Source organism: Nannospalax galili, unplaced genomic scaffold, assembly GCF_000622305.1.
Source record: "Nannospalax galili isolate Female #2095 unplaced genomic scaffold, S.galili_v1.0 scaffold278, whole genome shotgun sequence".
Classification (NCBI taxonomy): domain Eukaryota; kingdom Metazoa; phylum Chordata; class Mammalia; order Rodentia; family Spalacidae; genus Nannospalax; species Nannospalax galili.
Window position 1 is genome coordinate 15,226,238 of NW_008347536.1, and position 25,108 is coordinate 15,251,345.

Here is a 25,108-nt window from a genome sequence, read left to right on the forward strand (position 1 = left end):
TACTCTACAGCAATTTCTGGTAAGACTCTTGCATTAAAAAAAAAAATTATTTATTTATTTGTATTTTATGTGTATAAGTGTATTGCCTGCATGTATACTAAGTGTACCTATGTTGTGCAATGACTGTGGAGGCAAGAAAAGGGTGTCAGATTCCCTGGAAATGGAGTTTCAGATGGCTGTTAGCTGTCATGTGGGTGCTGGGATTCGAATCTGGGTCCTCTGAAAGAACAGTGTGCTGGATAGCTTTAGTGTCAACTTGACACACCTGGGTTGAGGGAGCCTCAACTGGGGAATTGCCTTCATTGGACTGGCCTGTGGCCATGTCTGTGAGGCATCTTCTTGATTGTTGTGTGATGTGGGAGGGCCCAGCACATTGTGGGTGGTGCCACCCCTGGGCAGGTGGGCCTGTGTTAAATAGGAAAGCAGGCTGAGCAGGGCCCAGGGAAGCAAGCCAGCATGCAGCATTCCTCCATGGCCTATGCTTCACCTCCTGCCTCCGGGTTCCTGCCCTGAGTTCCTACCTTGGGCTCCCGGATGAACTATGAGCTGGGATATGTAAGCTAAATAAACCCTTTCCTCCCCAAGCTGGTAGTGGTCAGAGTATTTTGTCACAGCAATGAAGAAACAAACCAGAACAAACAGCAGGTGTTCTTAACCAGTGAGTCATCTCTCCAGCCCATACTCTTGCTTTTTCAGTTTTGTCCTTTGACAACTCAGCTGGTTCCTTTCTGTCATTCAGTATTCTTCTTCGATCTCTCATCAGTTTATTTACATTGTCTATGTACTTTTATATGATGCTGAACTCCTTTGGACCAGATCTTGTCCCATAACTTAAAATGGTTAGATACACTATGCTTTAATTCTTGGAAAATTATAACAGCTCAAGCTTTTCAACCTCAGTTCTCATAGCATCTTTCCAGGATACAATAATTCAACCCAATACCTTTCTCTTTAGCCTCTTTCTATATACTTTTCATGGTTTGGGATGAGATCTTCATTAAAAATACTTGATATTCTTTGTAAGAGCACATTAACGCTCCTGTCCAGACTCCTGTGCTCAGTCTCTTTGCTTATCTTACAATATCATCCACAGTCTAAACCTAGAAGGGTCAACAGTGGCACTCGCTTTCAACAGTGATGCTACAGGTTCTTCCCATCTTGTCACGGCTTTACCCAGGTGGCGTGCCTACAAAGGCATCGTTCTTAAAATAATCACATGAAGGTAGCCAAAGAAACACTAGCTCTAAAAAAAAAAAAAAGTCACCAACAGCATGCATAATAGTATTCCTCCTTTCTCTGTGCTGATTATTTTCACGTTACCAAATGATCAGGATTCTGACCAGAAGACTAAAGCAGATTTCAGACAGCAATGGGTACTATTGGTCTTGATGCTAGGATGACTGCTCTCACTGGAATCCATAAGCAGCTCCATTTTTAGATCCTTGAGCTTAGTAGAAGAACCAATCCCCCCAGCAAAAGTTTACAGCAATGCCCACCTTCATCTTCACTGCTGTCAGACTCAGGAAGTTTGATTCTTCTCCTCTTCTTCTTCATGTTTTCTGTTTCCTTTGCTTCATCATCAGATAACTCTACTCGCTTCCCCCTGTTGCATCAGGGAATAAATTAAGCATGTTATATAGAACAATCTAAGTATTTGTTTCGATGCCTCTTGTTTTATAACTCATAGTCTTAATTCTACAGGGTAGAAAACAAAGTAGACAAAGGACTGATTCTTCTGAGATACATGCTACTAGTTAACCACAACTATATCACTTTACAGGGTGACCAGAATAAAAGATATCTCTAGTTCACTATAGACCAGATCATCTAGAATCTTCTCAATGACTTATTTTCCCTACTGGTCTTTCACTCATTCAACAAGCAGCTAAAGAACAATATGAAAAGACCAGGAAGAAAATACTGTTCTCCAGAAGTGCTGGTCACCCAGATGTGTTGGTACACACCTGTCATTCCAGCACTCGGGAGATAGAGAAGCAAGAGGATTCTGAGTCTGAGGCCAGCCTGGGCCACAGAGTGAAAACGTGCCTCAAAAAACCAGTAATTTCTGCCAGCAGCACTAGCATAAAACATGATAAAATGTAATGGATACGACTGTTAACTTAAAATTTTTTAAAGCTAAGTAGATGTTCAACAGGTAGAGAGGGAAAACAAATATGTTAAAGTGAAAGAACAATATGAGCAAAGGCACAGACAAGACCACAAAGTAATTCTAATGATGTAATAAAAACCTAGACTCTGTCTTGACATTACATAGCTTCTCTGTCTGGTTTCTCCGTTATAGTATTCACTCAATCAATCAATAATTTATTAAGGGCTTATTGTGTGTTAGAAACAAATACATGTAAACTATGTCATTGAGCACCCTGTGTCTTATTTAATTTTGAACATCAACTTTTCTTTCTACTTTAGCTGGGAAAAGAGTAAAATAAACAAAAATGAGAGCAGAAAGCAATATGATGGAAAAGGACGGAAACTAACAAAGCTGAAGGTGTTATTCCAAGGAGAAAAAAACAGTAAAATAAGCCTTTTATGAGAGCGAGAAAACATGTACTTCTAATCAGGAATTAAATAATTCAAGATTCTGTAGTTATAAGTATAGATTCTACAAATACTCAAAGAACAAGGCCGTATTCTGAACAACTTTAATAAGTTCAACCACTTAGATGAAATAAATTCCTTTAAAAGCACAACTTATTCAAACAAATCTAAGAACTAAAAATTTTGAATAACATTATTTAAAGCAGCTAAATTCATAATACCTTCCTATAAAGAAAACCCAGGCCCAGATTCAGTGATGAATTTTATCATATATTTAAATAACATAGAAACAAAAAAAAAATCTTAGTGTAACATTAATTAGTCCAACCCAGCAATATGTAAAATGGGTAACAAGACCAAGGGGAATTAATCCCAAGAATGCAAGGTTGGCTTAACATTTTAATTTTATTCAGTATAATTCACCACACAAGTACATCAGTAAAGACAGAAAAAAGCATATTAAAAATCAAGATCAATTCATAAAAACCTCTCAGCAAACTTGGACAAGAAACGACCATTCTCAATCAGTGAAGGACATCTACTAAAAGCCTACATTTAACTTCCTATTTAGTAGTGAAATATTGAGTACTCCTGGCAACAACCTCCAACAGTGAGTGTCATAATCATGGTTGAAGACATTTAATCCACCTATATCATATGTTCCCAGGAGGTGAGGCCCACTGGACAGGGCCATAACCCTCTGAATTGTCGCCATTTTACTGATGTTTCCTACTAAAGCTGCTCCAACCTTACCACAAAAGTCAGTTCTCTGTGGGCCTATCAGTGCTGACAGTGTCCTTAGAATTTCTTTCAACAGACCAAGTCCTACCAACTATGAGGTAGTGTCTCAAACTCCTGGATCCATTTTTAACAGCTTGTGTGCTTTTATTTTCTTTTCTAATTACATTTTACCACTTGAAAAATAAACTCGTTGATATAAAAAGAAAACAAAGAACTTTTTCTCTTAAACTGGAGTGGAAACAGTAACTTCTCATTGGGTAATGTGACATGAAACACAAACACACACACACACACACACATATACACACACAAAAACACACAAGCACACTTACATGATGTGCACACATTTAAACTGAAGTAAGGGGGTAGGGAAGATGAACAATTTACATCAATGGGGACAAAATACAGCTTTGGGTCCTAAATCACCCAAACTGGCTGATCCTACTTCATTAGATAAACCACAGAGCTGCTCTCTTCATTTTAGGTGTACAGTTCTATCGCTAAGGCATTAAGTGGATTTAGTATGAACTGGGAACTGCCTGCTCTAAGTAAGTCCAAAGAGACCTTCTCACCCCCAGGAGACACTCCCCCTCCCCCAGGGGACAAAATTTTCCTACCCTTTTTTTTCCTTCTGCTGCGTCTTAACAGGCTCTGCCTTTTTGCTGGATTTCTTCAGACCTGTGGGAGCTGCCAGCTTTGGTTCAGTGACAGACACTGGAGGTTGCTCCACTAATTTTTCTTCTTTTACTGGCTGTTCTGAATCCAAATTTACTTTAAGTTTATCTACAAATAAAGTATAGCAGACGATATATAACCCCATCATGCAATATTAATCCATCATTCTTTTGACAGTCCACCATGTGCCAGGGAAAACGTTAGGAGCAAGGGATACAAGGATAGAAAACAGTCCCTGCCCTGAAAGAGCTCATGGTCAATTCAGAAAACATTTCTCTTTTCAAATGACTAGCCCAGCTATAACATTTCATTTCTGTGTCCCACCCATTAAGCACTCAGCAATCAGCCCTAAATGAGGGCAAAAGCAAGACTTAAAAATATTCAAGATTTATTTTTCAAATTAAATATTTAGTTAGTTAGTTAGTTAGTTAGTTAGTTAATTAGTTAGGTAGTTAGTTAGTTAGTTAGTGTGTGGGTGAGTGGGCATATGCTACCACATGCATGTGGAGATCAGAGGAGTCAGTTCTCTCTGCTGGCCACTGGCCTGCATTCTCAGTTCTGTGGTTCTCAGTACCCTGCCACATACCCTCAGGACTATGTGCTTGGGACACGAAGCACACAGATATGGGACTATTGATCCTTTCCACAAGAGACAATTCTTTCTTTTTCTTTTTTTCAATGAAAGAGATCTTGGCTTCCTCAAAAATATAATTTCTTTAAATGGCCATTACTACCTATATTCACTTGAGATTTAATTTGATACTTTGAGTAATCTTAAAAAATAATTTAAGGCAAAAGGTTTCTAATGGAAGAAGTAAAAGAAGAAATAGCTTAAGCTACCCTCCAAGAGATCTTAAGTGTACCCAGCTAACCCAGAAAGTCCATTGGGCTGGAAGGTTACCTTCATCAATGCATTGGTTAAATACACTGTGAATTTATGCTAGGAAGCAGGACTGTCTGGATGGGTAAAAACTAGACAAACGGCCTGCAGATCTAATATGTGTTACTACATTAACTTTCATTTGCTAGTTAAAGGAATTAAGAACATGCTTACTCATTGCAGCTTTTCCAAAAAAATTGCTCATCGTGTTAGCTTTTCCTGGTGCTTTGCCCCCTGCCGAAGATGCCTGAAAGCATAGAAAACACACATGGACTAAATGAGAGAAGCTGGACATGTGGCTCAGTGGTTAAGAGCACTGACTGCTCTTGCAGAAGACACAGGTTAGAATTCCAGCACTCACAAGGGAGCTAACAACCATCCATTACTACAGTTCCAGGGAATCCGACACCCTCTTCTGTGCTCCACGGGAACTGTATCACACAGGTGCATTTAACACACACGCAATCATAACATTCATAACACATAAAATAAACATAAATATATCAAAAAAATTATTTTAAAAAGCTTATGTGGGCTGGAGAGATGGCTCAGCGGTTAAGAGCACTGACTGCTCTTGTGGAGGACCCGGGTTCGATTCCCAGCATCCACATGGCAGCTATGAACTGTCCTTAACTCCAGTTCCAGGGGAATCCAAAGCTCTCTTCTGACCTCTGTGGCATTGCATGACATGGGTGCGCTCACATATACATAAAATAAAAATAATAAATAAAATACATTAAAAGCTTCTGCTCTGATAGTACTAACTCTAATGATCCATATGTGCAGATACTAAATAAGAACCTAGAACAGTAACCCAAAATAGTATCTGACCTTAATTCCCAAACTGTGTTTCTAACAGTTCTACAAATTATCTATGAATATATCTAAGTTTCTCTTGAACACACTTAAAACTATCTGGCTTAGGGGCTGGAGAGATGGCTCAGTGGTTAAGAACGCTGCTTTGTTCTTGCAGAAGACCTGGGTTTGACTCCCAGCACCCACACGGCAGCTAACAACTGTCCGTAATCCCAGTCCCAGGGGATCTAACAGCTTCTTCTGACCGCCATGGGCATTGTACAACACGGGTGCACTTACCTATATGCAGGCAATACATGTATACACATAAAATAAAAATAATAAATAAAAATTTTTTAAAAAGTTAAAAAAAAAAACCACCCTATCTGGCTTAATAGAATTAAATCAGAGGTAGTATGGCAAACAATGGGGAAGGGGGTAAAATACGGTATTTTTAATTATCAGTAGATCTGAATCTTAGTCCTACCATTTAAATAGCCATATGACCTACAGGCAAATTACATAACAAATCTGGGCAGCAATTTTACCACATACAAAATAAAAATGGCAAGATTCAAACAGAATTGTTAAGAGGGTTTAAAGAAATATCTATTATTGGTGCACAGTAGGAATTTAATAAATGTCTGTGCTTTCCTCTTTCCCTCTTCTTTCCCAAAGCAGAAACTTGAAAATGACAATGATGTAAAAATTAGTAGTAACAATAATAATTGTACTTCTCTGGATTTTTAAAGCAGTATCTTTGTATTTTTCTTTTCGAGACATAGTCTTATCATGAAGCCCGGGCTGGCCTAGAACTCACAATCCTCCTGCCTCAGTCTCCTGGGTACTGGGATTACAGGTATGCACCATAAAAGTCAGAGGTATTTTTCTTAATGCCCTTAAATTAGTTTAGATTACTGAACAATAAAAAGAAAAGTGAATGACAAATGAGGCAAGAAAAAAAAGCATAAACAGAGTAAGAATAAACACACCAGGGAGACACATATGGCAAAACTCAGGTATAAGATGTTCTCAAACTACCACAGTGCTAATACATGGATCCTTGAACTTCACACTTTTTAGGGGGATTTTCAGATGCATTGTTTCAATGGCTGTCACAATGATCCCATGTACAGAATCCAAAGATCCAAAGCGTGATGAGAAGTGGTCAAAAAAGGACTATTTCTGAAGGGAATACTAGGAATTAAAAGGCTTTAAACTGGGCCAGGCATGGTGGCTCATGCCTCTAACCCCAGCACTGAGGAGGCAGAGAGGGAAGAGGGTCTTGAGTTTGAAGCCAGCCTGGACTATATTGCAAGACCTTGTAAATAAATAAATATATATGGTTCAAACAAATAAATAAAAGACTTACATTTGTTATTTCTTTGGCCTCTGGTTTGGTTTCTTTGTTGGTTTCTTGGGGTTTAGTAGCAGCCTTAGAAACCAACATGCCCATAATTCCTTTGGGCTGCTGGGAAACCTGTTTGGAGGCAGGTGGACCATGGCCATTGGTAGTCAGCTCACTGGCTTGTGTCTCACTTGATGCCGGAAGATCTGACTGGTCAAACTTTCTGGAAGACAAGGATTCTGCAGGAGCTCTTGGGACTGCAGCCGCACACTGTATGGCACTGAACCTAAGGGCAGAACGGCACATAAATGATGTCAGTGTCAAACCTTATTTTCAAGCTCTTTTGTCTTTGATACAGTATCTTCTCACATTAATATAAAATTGGGGAATTTAAGAACTAGAATGGAGCTTAGAAAATTTTTGTACAAAATTTTTGTACAAGAAAGACAAAACAAAAAAGAAACAAAAAAACCTTCAAGTCCAAAGAGTAAGAATACAACCAGCGAACAATAATAAAAAATTAAGTAATCACTGCCCTTAGGAAGCCAAATGGTTGTCTCTTATTTACAGACATTCCTTTTATAGAACTACAAGAGTGGTAAATATTGATTCACTCCACACTAAAAGCTTTAAAGTATTAACCAGTTTCTTGGCAATTCTCCTGGCCAGAGTAGGTCAGACTTTAAAGCATGGAAGAAGCAGAGACCAGAGCCACTGGTTGCTACAACTTGTGCTCCTTGACACCCATTTGCTCTTCATTTCTAACAATACAAACTTACAACACCAGGAACTTGTGCCAAAGGCTCAGTGACAGCTTTCGTGGCACAGTAAAGAGAATATTCACCTCTTACTCTCCTCTCATCGATGTGCCTGCTTCACATGCATTTGCAATGTGATGTTCCACAATGTGAATAAGCAACTATTCAGCCATCTCAAACACGAGGCAGAATCCTACAACCTTTCCTAATAAAGGAGATCTTACTGCCCGAAGTGTTTTGCTTACTGGGGCAGGTGGGGGTCTTAGTCATTCTTTGTTCCAGGCACTGGGCATTAGACCCAGTACACAGCAAGGGTCTATGAAGACCCACTGAGGAATGACTGACTCAAGGGGGCTTCTGCCTTCTCTTCCTTCTTTAGTGCATCATCTCAACATGGAATGGGATATGAGGGAAACTGAGAAACTACCTGGACATAGAGCTTATCAGAGATCACAGGTCAAATGTCAAGACTGACTAAACTAACTGGCAAAAGAAAATGGTTCCTGACACAGCATTCCATTTCAGAAAGAACTTTGGACTAAGCAACCCCAGAGCAACAAAAATCTTCTTCTGACTTATTATGGATCACTCAGAACTCCTTATATTAACCCACAGCTTTGGCTGATCAGAGCTAGGAACAGACAGAAATCATTTACTTTTACCCACTGGTTCTGTCTGGCCTTGCAGTGCTCCCATGTACAAGGGAAAGGGCACTGTTATATTTCATTGTCAGAATCTAAAGTTGGCCCTGAGACAACTCTTTCTTTATTTGATCTGCATTCCATACCTCAGGGTCAGGACAGCAACTTGCAACAAGAAAGGGACCAAGTTAGGCTGGAACATTCCTAACAAGAATCTCTGCTCAATCCTGAAATTTCACCTTTCTTCCTGTCACAGCACTCCTTAAAACACAAAGTCATGAGTCAGAGCTCATGTGGCCCATAATTCTCAGGACTAAATACAAACTTCTTTATTGGAGAGAAATTCTTCACTTTTCTTTCTTCTCATTTCTATCTTTCCTTTCTGTGATTTTTTTGTTTTGTCTTTCCCAGACAGGGTGAAATGGTTAATCTCAACTGTCAACTTGGAGATCTAGAATCACAGGGAGATGGGCCTCTGGGCATGCCTCTAAGGGTGTCTTGATTTAATTAACTGAGGTGGAAGACCCAACCACTGTGGGTGGCACCATTCCCTGTACAGGAATACTCGACTACAAAAAAAGGAGAAAATAGGACTGGAGAGATGGCTCAGCAGTTAAGAGCACTGGCTGTTCTTGCAGAAGACCTGGGTTTGAATCCCAGGGTATTTTACACCAGCAAAAGGAAAAGAAACCAGGACTTGAGATCTCATGTAGCCCAGGCTGGCTCCAAACTCCCTAAAGTAACTGAGGATACCTTGAACTCCTGATCTTCCTGCCTCCACCCAAGTGCTGGGATTAAAGGTATATACCACTACATTTCTTCACATTTCTACCATGAATATCTTAAAGTATTGATAGAGTTTCAGTAAAGAAATTCCTATTACCACATTTTCATATGTCCTAGTTATTTTTAAGTCAAGGCAATTTTTTTCTTTAAAATTTTGAGCCATTTTTTTTCCTGTTTGCTTACTTCCTAGACATCGTACAACTGGTCTTATCTGCCATCTACATATAATGGGTCAACCGTCTGACATGCCACAAGATTTTAATACACATTTTTTAAACCAAAAAAATATTTTACATAAAATTAGCAGTGCTAATGTTTTCTTGAAATCCTTCCTTAAAAGACACTAGACTTGTAAATTACTATCCTCTGGCTATATATTTAATCTAATAAACATTTGAGTGCTTACTATATTCAAAGTTTTGAACTAAGAAGACTAAAAAGAACTAATGTCTATTATTAATTCAGCAATTATTTACTGACTGTTTACTCTGTACCAGGCACCATTTCTGAGAAGCAGCTAACAAACAGGGTTCCTATTCACAGGGAACTTAAACTCTGGCTGGCAATTTTCTATTTATTTCTCCAAGGATCTCTCTAACAATTATCCCATCCTCTCTATTATCTTCAAATAGTTCCTCTCTATCTCTTTCTTAACAATACTACTTAAGTCATTCTCAACTGTATTTTATGAATTCTTTTTTTTTCTTTTTGGAGATAGGGTCTTGCTCTGTGATCTGGCTGGTCCGGTCCTCACTATGTAGCAAGTTGACCTCGAACTCACAGTGATCCTCCTGCCTTAGCATCACCAATGCTGTGACTTATAAGCATATCACTACATCTGTTGTTTTGCAATGCTGGGGACTGAACCCAGGACCTTATGAATGCTAAGCAAGTACTCTACCATTGAAGTACATCCCCTCAGCTCTAAAACTGGACATGGAGTTGTCCACATTAGCTGTCTTATTTCTTCACATCCTACTTACTCAACTGGACCCATCTGGCTACTGCACTGAAACACTCAAAAGCCATTACTAGGGGCTAGAGAGATGGCTCAGTGGTTAAGAACACTGGCTGCTCCTGCAGAGGATCCTGGTTCAATTCCCAGTACCCACATGGCAGGGAGGCTAACAACTGTTCATAACTCCAGTTCCAGGAGAATCTGATGCCCTCTTCTGACCTCCAAAGGCACTGCATGACACAGGTGCACCTACATACATGCAGGCAACACACTCACACACATAAAACTAAAATAATAAATTAAAAAAAAAAAAAAGCTGGGTGTGGTGGTGCATGCCTTTAATCCCAGCACTTGGGAGGAAGAGGCAGGTGGATCTCTGAGTTCAAGGCCAGCCTGGTCTACATAGTGAGTTCCAGGACAGCTGGGGCTACAGGGAGACCCTGCCTCAAAAAAAGGACAAAAATTAATTAATTAATTAATTAATTAATAAGCAAGCCATCATTAGACCCAATGGACCCTTTCCATTCCCTTCTGACTTGCTTCTCAGCAGCATTTGGCATTGTCCACCAGTCCCTCTTTCTTGAAACTCTCTCCTCAGCTTTTGGAATCCCATATTTTCATAATTTTCCTTTTCTCTGGATATGTCCCCTTGGACTGATCTTTTTTTGTCCATCTCCTAAAAAAGTACCATCAAATAGTGCTTCCTATATGCCAAATGCTGTTGAAAGAGCTCTATATATTTTAATTCACTAAATCTCCTACTAAATGCGAGGCTGTACTATTATTAGTTCCATTTTCTGATAAGGAAGCTGAATCACAAAGTTAAATAATTTGTCCCAGGTCATACAGTTAGTAACTGTGTCCCAGAGCTTTATTTATTCTATATACTCTTTTCACAATTTTATCTGCTTCTCTGGCCCAGGCACGTACCTATTTTCCAAATCTAGAATCATTCTTTTTACCTCTAGACTCATCTATCAATCTATCAGAGGGAACATCCTTTACTTGAGATGTCCAAAACCCAATCCATCATTTTTCTCTCTTCTCTAAAACACCCTCTTTCTCTTATGATTCCCCTTCTTAGTACTCAGTTGCCCATCCAGAAACATGGAATTCTCCTTAGCACACCAGAGTCCCCGGCCCACCCTGTCTACAACTATTACCACACACCGAGGATTCAATGGTTATGACTTTTCAGTTCTCGGACCCTTCCATCTAGCACCATCACTCTACTTTAGGCAACTGCGACCTGCACCGTGGACCACAGCAGCATTTCTCCTGTCTCGAGACCATGTCTCCTGATTATTCCCTCTATTCTGCTTTCGACACTGTGGCCATACACAGGGTCTCAAACAGCCAAGGACTGTTTGAACCTCTGATCTTCCTGCCTCTGCCACCCATGTGCTAGGATTACATGTGTATGATAGCACACCTTGCCATTTTCCTGAAGTGAAAGGTCTAATTTCATCTGCTTAAAAATATTTACTGAGAATTGATTGTTCTCAGAATTAAGTCTAAACTGTGTGCTAGTCCTCTTAGAACCATCTGACTCCAGTCTTCTCCGTTCCAAGCCCTCTCCCTATGTTCCAGCCACACACAATGATGATTATACAGGTGCCACACTTCTCTCAGCTCCAGCTCTCTCACTTCTGTACCTGGCAATTCCTACTGGGCCTCTGGGTCTCAAACTAGATGTCCTAAGTTTAGGAAGCTGCCTCTGTCTTGGCATCCAGAAGTTGGGGATAAATGCCCCCTTCTTACACTGTTCCACTTATGACAGACAGCACTGTACTGCAACTATCTCCTACAGGCCACCACTTTTAGTATGTAGCAGGTCAGTGGTTCACATCAGACATTTGCTAAACGAATTCAAGTTATCTTTTTAGTATGTGTTGAAGTGGTAGATATGCAAGTATATGTTTGGAGAACTGACTTGAGCCCTTAGTACTATCTCACAATTATCACAACTGATTTAAAGATGAAGAAACCAAAGCTAGAGAGTATTAAGTAATTTGTCCAAAACCAATGGACTATTAGTGGCAAAATACAACTAAAATCTATGATCATCAATTTCTAAAATGCACACACATTACAGTCCATCACCATCCAGGGCTGTAGAGAACACAAGAGGACTTATAAGAACTGATCTTGGCTATGGAGCCTCCAGGCAACATTGCTTTTGGATGGAAGAAAGGGGGTTATCAAATTTATGACGCGTTTTTTGAAGGACATTTGAACCAGCTCCTAAAGGATGGGTAAGATTTAGACAAGCAGAGATTGGGGTAAGGGAGTTGTGAAGGGGCACAACAAACATTCTGGTGGTGATGACAGGGTAAATATATGAGAAACAGATTTATGGGGAGTCCAGTGGGATTTTCAATATGGGTTGTGGCTGCTATTTTTCACCTTATGATGTACTAATAAAACTAGGCATGTGTCTTGCTACAAGATAAATGGGGTTTTACTAGACTTGGCATTCACTCTTAAGAGGCAGCCACTGTGTAAACATCTTACAAAATCAATTCGTAAAGAAGCCCACGAGAACATTAAGAAGCTTACTTGCTACAGTTCTGCAAGTTGCTTTTAAGGATGTCATAGTCGGTATTGAACAGAGGCCCACTGTCCTTTAGCATAGCTTTCTGGATGCTGTACACATGGATGCTGGCAGTCACAGCTAGCTTGGACTTCACTGCTACAAGTCAACAGGAAAAGCAGTCTGTTAATACATAAACTTCATAGCATGTGGGAACTTTAACAAAAAACCCTTCTGCATTAAAACCATTTACAATCTTGTGGTGGTTCAAATACTCTAAAAGGCTAAGCAGCCACATAAACAGTACAACATCAACTCTGCCTGCAATGGGGGCATTAGGGTGGTGAGTCACTTCTAAGAACAGCACCTGTGAGTGTATCATTCATCCAGTGGACACCCAGCAAATATTAATTAATGACTGATGATTTTTTGTAGCCAGAGAAGAACCTTACACCAGCATATATAGTTAACAAAAGTAACCTCTACCCTTGAAGACTTATGTACTCCAATTTCAGTTTAGAGAAAATAACTATATAAGAAAATTATTACTAATGAGATAAGTCTGCAGAGCAAAACCAAAAGACCATCACAGGAACAAATTTTGAGATCCACAAGGGAAGGCCCTGTGCCTAACTTGTTCCATGTCCCAGTGCCTAGCACAGAGCTTGGTACATAATAACCACTACATGTAGCCAGGACTTTTAACATTTTCCACTCATGACCCCTTTTTGTCCAAGAAACTTTTACACAACCCTGCGTACACAATAGATAGACAAATCAAATACCCAGTAATAATAAAGCATAAAGAAATTTAGTAAAGATGAAAGCAAATTGCATACTAATGATATGGATGTGCTAATTTATTTTTACACAAAGAAATTAATCTTGGCTGATTATTTGATACCGCAGAGGGCAGACCATCTTTCACGTTTTTTAGACTTAACTGATATTTTGACTTTCCCACCATCAATGCTGACAATGCCACTGCTTTGCAGAAATATACAGCACAAAATAGAAGAAGTATGTTAAGCCAGTTCAGAAACTGTTGGAAATTCTATCCTAATCCAAGCCAAAAATCAATGAATGATTTTTTTATGAAACTCAAGTAGCACCTCAGCCATTTTTAGAACCAAATATTCTAACATAATACAATCCAAAAAAGACACAATTTGAAACTACCATGCTATAGAATGATGGTAGGAAACATTGTTTGTTTTCTATATTTAAGTCACTATGCTTCTATAAGAGCATAAAACTTTGTAATACAGTAAAGATATTAACTAACAACATAGTCAGGTCTAAGCTGAGCTGTATTGGCAGTGTTCACTGGTGTGCATGACAGGACGACATGTGAATGCCAAGAGCACATTGCATGCTGAGAGCAAAGACTGCAGTGCAGCTGCACGATGCCATGCAGGTGAACACTGCCACAAAAACCTTGCATTTTGAATTAATTTTTTGGTTGTTATGCATTCAGTAATCTTTTACTGCTGTCAAATTTTCGAAAGCCCCAGATTTGGTTTTACAACCCCTAGGAGGGGTCGTGAACCAAAGTCTAAGTACCTGTGCCACACAGAATTCATGAAAGTTTTTGAATATCTGTCAGGAGGCTTGAAATCCTGTGATAAAAGTACTTTATAAATGTCAGCAGTTACTGCCCTTAAAAATGAGAAGTTAGGCTGGGTGTGGTGGCACACACCTTTAGTTTCAGCACTTGGGAGGCAGAGGCAGGAGGATCTCTGTGAGTTCAAGGCCACCCTGGTCTACATAGTGAGTTCCAGGCCAGCTGGGGCTATAGGGAGACCCTGTCTGAAAAAGGTCCCCCCACCCCCCAAAATAGAGAAGTTAGGCAGATATAGGTAGGTTTTAACATTTCAGATACCCAACTGCTGGAACACCTACCTTCCAGTTCATCTTCCCTCACTACTGCAACCTTGTGGCACTGCAAGGAAGTAATACTTCATTAACAGCAAGGTAGGAGAAACTTGTCATTTTGAAGTTTCCTTGACAGTAATTCAACTGTGCTTAGGTATGAAATTAGGAAAGCACTGGGTACCCTTAAAATATGTTATGGTTCAAAACAGTCGAACTTATTTTCAATTTGCATATTTTACATTTCTCAAAAAATTAGGTAATTAAGAGACTAGGGGTCATGAACCACAGTCTTAAGTAGCTGTACCCTTGGGAATTCATGAAAGCATCAATATTATAATGAAATAAAACTGCATCTCAAATCAGTGTGAGGAAGATTTTTATTGATTTAAAGATAATTACTACATTATTTATGAGACTAGATAAAAATTAGATCTGTCCATCAAATATCATACCAGCATAAATGTTAAATGGATGAAAGATTGAAATGTACATAAAAACATCTATGTTTCTGTATTTTTCTCTTAATTAGACAGATCTGCGGAGATAACTCAGTCAGTAAAGTGCTGGCCACAAAAGCATGAGGCCCTAGCTCAATTTCCAGCACCACTGTAAAACGCCGGGCATGGGCACACATTTTTACATCCCAGCACCGGGGAAGTGGATGTAGGAAAATTCCTGGAGCTTACTTGTTAGCCAGTCTAGGCAAATCAATGAGCCTCAGGTCCCAGTGAGAGACCAAAAAACAAGGGGGACAGCTCCTGAGGAATGACACCCAAGGTTGACCTCTGGCCTCCATACTTACATGTACACATGCATGCATATACACAAACACAAATACACACATATATGCACCTGCACAATGCCTACATGCTCACAAACACATATACACAAAAGCATTCCAAAAAATGTCATTGAGCAAAACTGCACACTAAAAATTACAGGGCTTATGAGAAAAAAATGCATTAGGAACTAACCATTCATGAACTGTGTAGATTTGTAGTAAGAACCTTAACAGTAATTCATACCTAAGGAAAAAAATCTGGAGAGCCAGGCAGTTGAGTGCAGCTAAGTGCTGCTCTGCCTCGGATATGGAAAATGCACAGCAACAACGGTAGAAATGAAACAACGCACAATGAAATGGAGCTCTGATCCAGCAGACCCCTGTCAAGGTGACTGTCTCAGGGAGTTCAACATCGGAAACCACAGGCCTGACAGATGGCAAGGCCTTCAACAGTTTCTGCCTTTTTTTGAGAGAGGATCTTGCTATGTACCTCACGCTGGCCTCAAAATTTTTTTTTTTTTAGTTTCAGTATTTTGCTTTTGAGACAGGGTCTCCCTGTAGCTCCAGCTGGCCTGGAACTCCCTATGTAGACCAGGCTGGTCTTAATCTCACGGAGATTCACCTGCCTCTCTGCCTCCTGAGTGCTTGGATTAAAGGCATGTGCCACCACCACACCTGGCCATAGCCTCAAAATTTTAGCTCTCCTGCCTCAGCATCCCAAATGATGGAATTATAGGCATGTACCAAACACCTGGTTGTCATTCCCTAGACATATGTATGTGTAGATATTCTAAAATTGGGGAAAAAAAATCTAAAATACTTCTGGTCCTAAGCATTTCAGATAAGGGATACTTTTTTAAAAATTTTTTTTATTTTATATGTATGAGTATATTGCTGGCATGTGTGTGTGCACACCCATGTCGTGCGATGCCCCAGAGGTCAGAAGGCTTCGGATTCCCCTAGAACTGGAGTTAAGGACAGTTCAAAGCGGCCATATGGGTGCTGGGAATCAAACCCAGTTCCTCTGCAAAAGCAGTCAGTACTTTTAACCACTAAGCCATCTCTCCAGCCCCAGATTAGAGATACTCTTAACCTATTATTTTAAAGGAATACAATGACTCCAAGGTAAAAGTTTGATAATGATTAACTTGAAGATAATGATGTAAGTAGAGGAAAGACAGGCCAGGGATGGTAACTCTAATCCCAGCACTTGGGAGCCATTCTTGGAAGCACAGAAAATTCAGGGTGAGTCTGAGTTGTCAGGCTGAGACCTTCTCTAAACAAACAAACAAACAAACAAACAAACAGACACCCACTAGAAACAGAAAAAAATGGCAGTCACCCCTGAAAACAATACAGGGAGAGAACTCCAGTGGCACGTTTATCTGAGAGTAAATGAACTGAGTCTGCTCAAATTTCTTGTGGATATCTAATGACATCAGATGCCATATCATGTGACCTGCCAAACAGCTTGCCAACAGGAAAGAAAATTCTGGTTAGAGAATATAGGGATGAGATCAGTTTCATATTTTTACAATTTTAAATCTCACATCTTGGGATTCTTGTTCAAAAATAAATCCAGGGGCTGAAGAGATGGCTCATCCGTTAAGAGCACTGGCTGCTCTTGCAGGGGACCTGGGTTTGGTTCCCAGCACCCATATGGCAACTAACAATCATCAAGGGGATCTGGCGCCCTCTTCTGGCCTCTGCAGGCAATGTATGCATTGGTGTACTTCCATACACGAAGGCAAAATACACACACAAATAAAATAAAGATAACAATTTTTAAAAAGTCATATTTCAGTTGTAACCTAAAATTTTGAAAGAAAGTCAAAAGGGAAGAAAAAAAAACATTCTAATGATCTCTGAGAAGGGGCCCTGATCCTTGGGCCAAGTGCCATGGGATTGATGGTAGTAAAACAAATGATCTTCAGGGGCTGGAAAGATGGCTCAGGGGTTAAGAGCACCGACTGCTCTTGCAGAGGACCCGGGTTCGATTCCCAGCACCCACATGGCAGCTACAAGTCCTTAACTCCAGTTCCAGGGGAATCTGAAGCCCTTTTATGACCTCCGTTGCATTGCACGACACAGGTGCACTCACATACATGCAAGCAATACACTTGTACACATAAAATAAAAATAATAAAATATTTTAAAAATCTTTAGATAGGTCTAAGAAAGTTGGGAACAGAGAAGGCATGCCAGACATCTGAAATGAAGCAGAGTAGGGGATGTACGAGAGCTCCCAGGGCTCAGGCTGGTGCAGGATATGAAAAAGACAGCAGAGCTGCTGGTGCTGGTCAAGGCACAGGAACAGTAAAACCTGTGCCCATCCCTAAAAAGGATATGCAAGCCACTCAGAGAAGTCAGCAGACCTGAGAAGGCTTTGTTGTTGAGAGGATGAAAACCCAACAGTAAGCTATGCTGATGGATAAACAGATGCCAGGGAGACTATGTAGAAAAAGATGTAGGAACATAAACATGCTCCCAGCCCACACCTCCACATTGCATCAGCAGCTCAGCTTCAAGCATATCCCCTACTGGCTAGTCACTCTAAGTGGCATACCAAAATGAGTGCTCAACTTTAAAATAAAGTCAGGGTTTTTTTTTTTTTCTCCTTTTTAAAACATTCTGGTTTGTGGCTTGAAATCTGAACAGGATAAAAATTACCACTGACATGCTAGGCATGGTGGCACAGGCCTTTAATCCCAGCCCTAGGGAGGCAGAGGCAGGCAGCTCTCTGTAAGATCAAGGCCAGCCTGGTCTACATTACTGAATTCTAGGCCAGCTGGGGCTACATGAGACCCTGTAGCCTGTCAAAAAAACAACAGAAACAACAACCACCAAAATTACCATTATCCCCAATTTACAGTCAAGAAGAAAAAGAGGCTTAAGGAAGACAATGCTCTAATGCCTTATTTCTTAGATAACTGCATATTAAAGCTAGTCTCTTCATCACAGCCAGGAGAGCACCTAAACTTTTCTGAATTTTAGATTTAAATTCCAAAACACTCTCTTCAAGTAGTGTTTTAAAGCTTCCCTAATAATCTGGTTTCTTTCTCCTGTGTGCGCCATGACAGTGCTCACATTTAAGCTCATTGTTAGATTCTGAAAACTTACGGAATGTCCATTCTGCAAAAGACTGCCAGACACCAAATAGGTGACATGCAGCTGGGCTCCTGAATTTTCCTTCCGTTTCCTTTCAACATAATCATACAGCATCCTGTTCCCAACAAGACAAAAGCAATTCATTAGTATGCATTCTTACATCATCAATTCTTAATTCAAGATTCAGAAGAGAGATACATGAAATTTCATAGGCCATCAATTGACTGGAGTCAACTTGTTTGAGTGGACTCAGTGGCCCAGAAAGTAACTGAGCTCAATCTAGTAATACACCAAGAGGGACAGACTCTGCATTAAAACAATGGCAATGATAAGTAGCTGACACAATACTGAATTAAGAATAAGCTCAGTCATTATCTAGTTACGGGATTCAGAATAAATTTCTCTAGGCTTCAAATATCTTGAAATGCAAAACAGGAGCGCTGTACTACGTCAACAGTTCTTGTCACCTAGAATTGACAGTTATCTACAAGTCTCTACCTTCAATGTATCAGCAAGTGTACATGTGTTTTTGGGAAGTGGGGTGGTGGATGACAATTTGGGGTTTACTTTAGATTCTAAGAGTTCATTACTCAAAAACATTACAAGCTATTATGTACATATTACTTAATCACCTAGAATCAATTGTTTTATAACTCCAGAAAATAATGGCTTACTTATACTACCCAGCATCCTAAACATTCATTAACCTGAAAGTCACACACAAAAAGCTTTTAGTAAAATCGTTACTCATTTTTACCCTTACCATCAACAAATATTAGTTGACTCCCCTCAATAATGCAGAGTACAACAACAATAAAAAGCAACATATAATTTGTGTCTTTATTTCAAGAGATATATATATCAAGCTTCTCTAACATGCCACACTTCTGTCAAAGACAGACAGAAGCTTAAAATTTCAAAGAGAAGTCAACCTCACTGTTGACCACTCTCCTCTCCAAAAGCCCCTCTTAGATTCTATAAAGCCATGCCCATGAAGCCTCCTGCTACCTAGCCCTCCTCCTGTGCAGACATCCTGCACCCTCCTTTCCTTAGCTGCCATCTTCTACTCTACGTGTTTGTGTGACCAGTTACCACAGTTTGCCTGGTTCTGAGAGGTTTCCTGGGACATGGCATGTGGCTGGTTACCCAGAGTATTCTCCTTGGTCTGTTTTATTCATCCCCATGGCTTCATCAGTTGCTCCAACCACCTAAGCCAGAAATCTGGGAGTCATTACCCTTTACTTCTCCCTATCCAGTGAGTTGCCAAGACTCATCAGCTCTCCCTCCCACGTACGTCTTGACTTCATGCTCTCTAAATCTCTTGACTGGCCTATTTCAATCCCAAGTGTCATTTAGTACTCTCTTCTCACTTTCATTATCCATGATGCTGCCACAGAGAAGTTTTAAAATGTAAGTCAGTCCAAAAACAATAGATTAAAAAACAAAACTTTACTAAGTGGTCACTTGCATTCTATGCCTTGGAGATAGAGCAGTGAACGAAGCAAAGTTCCTACCATTTAGAGCTTAAATGTCAGGAAAGAGACACATAGTAAACAAAGATGTAAATATGTAGTCTCAGATAGAGTAGATCTATGCAGAAAAAAAAAATCAAGTACGGAAAAGAGGGCAGAGAAGTTCTGCAATTTTCCTTACGGTGATTAGGGAAAGTCCATGAGCAGAGTTCTCAGGGAAGAGAGGAGCCACTGGTATGAATACCTTGGGAAAGAACATTCCAAGCAACAGTACAGCAAACACAAAGGCTCCAAAGCAAGAAGTCAACAAGACCCAAGGAAGAAAAAGGAGGCCTGTATGCTTGAGCAGAGGAAGGAAGGAGAGAAGCAGGCGGGCAGGCGCCAGACTTATTTATAGTGCTTTGTGGCCACCATAAGGGCTCTCAGGGAGCCATGAGAAAGTAATGTGATCTCACTTTTAGAAAGATCCCTGCCTCTGTGCCACAAACATGTAGGAGGGAAGAAGTGGTCAAACAGAGTGGGAGGGAGACTACTGTAGTCATCCAGTTGAGAGAGGATGGTAGCTTAGATTAGGGCAGTAGCAGCGGAATAGTAACTAGCAGATACATGCTGGGTATATTATAAAGGGAGAAACAACAGGACTGATTATGGAGTATGAGAAGAGATATGTCAAGGCTGACTAGATGAAGCAACTCAAAGAATGAAACTGTCATTCACTGACATAGAGGAAAGAAGGAACAGTAGATGCTGGGGAATATCTGGAACACGTTACATTTAAGATACCTATTAAGTCATTCCTGATGTTGAAAAAGCAGCTAGTTCTTCTTGCTGGAGATTACTCCTTGCTCTATAGCTTTCAGTAGCTCTCCATCCCTAAAGGACCAACATGGAAACCCTAGCAATGACATGTAAGACCCTTCTTGTTCTGGGCCTTGTATCTCTGTATCCTTCACCATTCCCCTGGACTCATACCATTTCCAGCATTATAAGATACTCTGCAGTTGCTCCTGTTCCTCTCTCAGCTCTCATCTACCTAATTCCTCATCAAGACAGCAGCTCAGTTACCACCTCCCACAGGAAGCCTTCTCTAACATGACCAGGGCATCCCTGCTTTCTAAATACTCACAAAGCATTTGTTCAGCATGCATGAAGCCCTGGGTTGGTCCCCCAGCTCCACAAAAGCTGGGCCTGGTGGAGTACACCTCTATCCCAGCAGTGGGGAGATAGAGGAATGAGGATCAGAAGTTCAAGGTCATCTTCAGCCTGGGATACACGAGACCCTATCTCAACAAAAAGAAAAAGGTGCAAGAGTATCTAAGTTTCTGTTTTCCCATCTGTTAAGAAGCTGAAAATATTCAGCACATTGGATTGTTATAAAAATTATAGGAGAGATGCGACTGGCAAGATGATTCAGTGAGTAAAGGTAAGCCGAATAAACCTTTTCCTCCCCAAGTTGGTATTGGTCAGAGTGTTTTGTCACAACAATGGAGAAACAAACTAGGACAGAAGTTGGTACCAAGCGTGGGGTATTGCTGTGACAGACCTGACCTTGGTGTTTTAAGGAGGATTGTGGAAGCATTTGGAACTTTGGGCTGGAAAAGCCATTGAGTACTTAGAGTTTGTTGCTGTGGAGCTTGGAACAGTTCTGCTTGAAAGAGCTGTAGATGACAGAGGTCTGGCTTGTGAAACTTCAAAGGGAAGCAGAGACTATCAGGGCTGTTTGTGTGATATTTTGAATTGAGAATCTGTGGGTTCTGGTTGACTGGAGCTGAAGAATCAGCTGTGATTAAGAGACCAGAATCTGAAGTAAGGCTTTTGCTTTGCTGGGACAATTGATGCTGATTAGCTGGGGCTGCAAGATCAGCTGTAAGTAACAAGAGACCAGCATCACTGTGGTGAAATCTTCTGGGAGGTATTTCCTCAGGGTCAGCAGACAGAGGGGACCTGAACCTCCATCTCTAGCTAGAAGCAGGGCTTGGTAATGTGTAAGAGTCTCCTGCATGGTTCTCGTGTTAAAAGTGTGAAGGGGTCACAGAGAGCTGTGGCTTGGCACTAAGAGAGGCCAGGAAAGGCCATAGGTGAAAGTGCAGCTTCAGTTGCAGTGAAGACCCAGGACTGAAGGGGTCATGGAGAGAATCTGAGGCTTTGCACCCAGAGAAGCAAGAAGGGGCCATTGGTAAAGGTGTAGCCTCAGTTTCGGTGGAGACCCCAGCTCTTTGGAGATGCCAGGACCATGGGACGACCACCAAGGACCGCAGTAGGTTTGGAATGGAGTTGGCCTGGGTCTGCGAGATGAGCTATGTGTGCTGTGGATGGCAGAGTCAGAGAAGTGGAGCTGCCAGAAACCTTTGGAGTCCAGAAGATCATGAGTGAATCCCAGATGTCCAGCCTTGAGCTACTTTACTGGACTTTGGTTTTGCTTAGGTGTGCCCAAGTCTTCCCTTTGAAATAAGACAGTACTTGTTTTGGATTTTACAGAAGCCCACCCAGTTAAGAGACTTTTAAAAGAGACTATGGATTTTTCAGTGTTTGGATTTCTTAAGGACTGTGGGGCTTTTAAGGATATACTGTCTTATGTTGTGCTATTAATATCATATCTTGGGGACAAGAATTGGAAAGGTTATGGTTTAATAGTGATGTGTTTGTGTGTCAAGTTGACAAGGGGTCAATTGTGCTGGATCGCTTTAGTGTCAACTTGACACACCTGGGTTGAAGGAGCCTTAATTGGGGATTTGCCATCACTGGACTGGCCTATGGCCATGTCCACGGGGCATTCTTGATTGTTGAGTGATATGGGAGGGCCCAGCCCACTGTGGGTGGTGCCACCCCTGGGAAGGTAGGCCTGTGTTGCATTAAGAAAGCAGGCTGAGCAGGGGCCAGGAGAGCAAGCCAGTAAGCAGCATTCCTCCATGGCCTGTGCTCCAGCTCCTGCCTCCAGGTTCCTGTCCTGAGTTCCTACCTTGGGCTCCCTGATGAACTGTGACCTGGGAGATTTAAACCCTTTCCTCCCCAAGTTGGTATTGGTCAGAGTGTTTTGTCACAGCAATGGAGAAACAAACTAGGACAAAGCCTGACAAACTGATTCCAGGAACCCTTACAGTGGAAGGAGAGAACAGACTCCTAGAGGTTGTCCTGTGACCTCCACACACATTCCATGGCACATTCATGCACACACACACACACACACACACACACACATGAAATAAATTTAAAAAATATTTATTATGCAAGAGAGATGTTTGTGAAAACCTATCAGAGTAATTATTATTTATTAAATAAATATTTACTGGCATCTATTATTTACCCAGCACTGAGGATATAATGAATGGTGCATATACTTTACTTTCTAAACATGCTGACACAGCACCTCCCATCCCAAAAGCTCTTCTCCACTTCCCACTGAGACCTCTCTTTGCCTGAATCTAGGAAGTCTTTTGATTCACTGCCAGAGTATGAGTCTAGTCAGAGATGAGTGGCTTCTGTTGTGTGCTAGAGCAGCTTCTAGAGCCCTACTTTGTAAGAAATCTGACTACCCAAAGATACCACATGCTGCAAGGAAGCCCCACTCTACAGACAGACCCTGGTCCATGGCTGGAAGTTGCTGACCAGCATCAACTGCCAGACATCTATAGAAAAATGCCCTTAGACATTTGGGCTCCAGTCACTGAAACTTCCCAGGTGCCAGACATTATAGAACTAATACAGGCCATTTTAATCGGGCCCTCTCCAAAATTTAGAACACAAGAATCCATGCGTGTGATAAAATGGCTATTTCCACCACTAAACTTTGGGCTGATTTGCTATGAAGCCATACTAATCAGAATAGTGATGGACTTCATCAACAAGAAAAACATTTGTTTCAAAGGACACCATCAAGAAAGTACAAAGACAGCCCAGCATGGTACACATGCCTTTAATCCCAGCACTCAGGAGGCAGTGGCAAGGGGATCTCTGTTAAGATCAAGGCCAGCCTGGGCTATATTGTGAGTTCTAGGCCAAGTGGGGCTATAGGGAGAACATGTCTCAAACCCCCACCACAAAAAAGAAGAAAAAAAAGTGTAAAGACAATCTGCAGAATGGGAGTTTTTTTGCAAATCATATACTTGATCAGGGCTTTATATCCAGAGCTTTTATCCAGGGCTTATAAAAAGCTTTTAAAATTCCATATTAAAAAGACAATGTGGGCTAAGGAAATAGCTCAGCAGTTAAAACACAAATGTGAGGATGGGAGTTTAGATCTCCAGAATTCATGTAAACACCAGGTGGCATGACAGTCCACCAGTAATTCCAGCCTGGGAAGGCAGAGACAGGAATTCCCAGAGCAAGCTGACTAGCAAGACTACTAATATTGGTGAGCTCTGTGTTTGATTGAGAGACCCTGCTACAATGAATAAAGAGAAAGAGCAATCAAGGATGATTCCTGACATCAGCCTCAGCCTCCACAAGCACTCACATGTACCCGCCCCCTGACACACACACACATCCACAAAATGAAAAAGATAAAAGGCAACTTCATGACAAAATTGACAAAGTTTTTGCATATTCCTCCAAAGAAGATATATAAATGGGCAACACCATTAATCATCAGTGGTGATGACTACATATGCAAATCAAAACTACATATGAAAGGGGCTGGAGAGATGGCCTAGTGGTTAAGAGCACTGGCTGCTCTTCCAGAAGAACCAGGTTGGTTCCTAGCACCCACATGGTGGCTAACTGTCCATAATTCCAGTTTCAGAGGAATCTGATGCCCTCTTTTGGTCTCTGTAGGCATTGCATGACATGGCTGCACTTACATGTTGTTGGGGTCCTCTGTTATGCAAGTAGAAGTCTCTTCATGTCCGGATAGCTGACGAGCTCGGAAACCATGTGCTGCAGATTCCTTTCATAGCAGAGTGCCTTCCTGGCATCCTCCCCGACTCTTCTTTTAAAGTGCTCCCCACAAATACATGCCCTCCAGCACAGGAGCTACCAGGTTTTTAATCAGGCGTTGTCTGATAGCCTGATAGAAGCCCACTGCCCTATGTAAATGAGGCATCCTAAAAGTACCTATCAGCTAAGGCTTCTTCTACTGTCTCTACACTATAAATAGTCCTAGTTTTACCCCAATAAAGTTGGAGCTGGAGCTGAATCACTGAGATCTGAGCTGAGTCACTTGTCTTGAGCTGTAACACTAAATCCTGTGATCCAGTCTCCCC

General features: G+C 41.0%; 1 protein-coding gene across 1 annotated transcript in view; it reads right to left on the minus strand.

Moving 5' to 3' along the window:
- The window catches only part of Pold3 (DNA polymerase delta 3, accessory subunit), a 42,892-nt gene that overhangs the window by 11,727 nt on the left and 6,057 nt on the right, over window positions 1-25,108 (minus strand). The window contains exons 3-9 of the mRNA XM_008844256.3: window positions 18,451-18,553; window positions 14,577-14,616; window positions 12,701-12,833; window positions 7,023-7,284; window positions 5,030-5,102; window positions 3,918-4,083; window positions 1,497-1,603 (exon numbers count right to left, since the gene is read on the minus strand). Coding sequence (XP_008842478.1) covers window positions 1,497-1,603; window positions 3,918-4,083; window positions 5,030-5,102; window positions 7,023-7,284; window positions 12,701-12,833; window positions 14,577-14,616; window positions 18,451-18,553 — 884 coding nt within the window. The remainder of the gene's footprint in view (window positions 1-1,496; window positions 1,604-3,917; window positions 4,084-5,029; window positions 5,103-7,022; window positions 7,285-12,700; window positions 12,834-14,576; window positions 14,617-18,450; window positions 18,554-25,108) is intronic.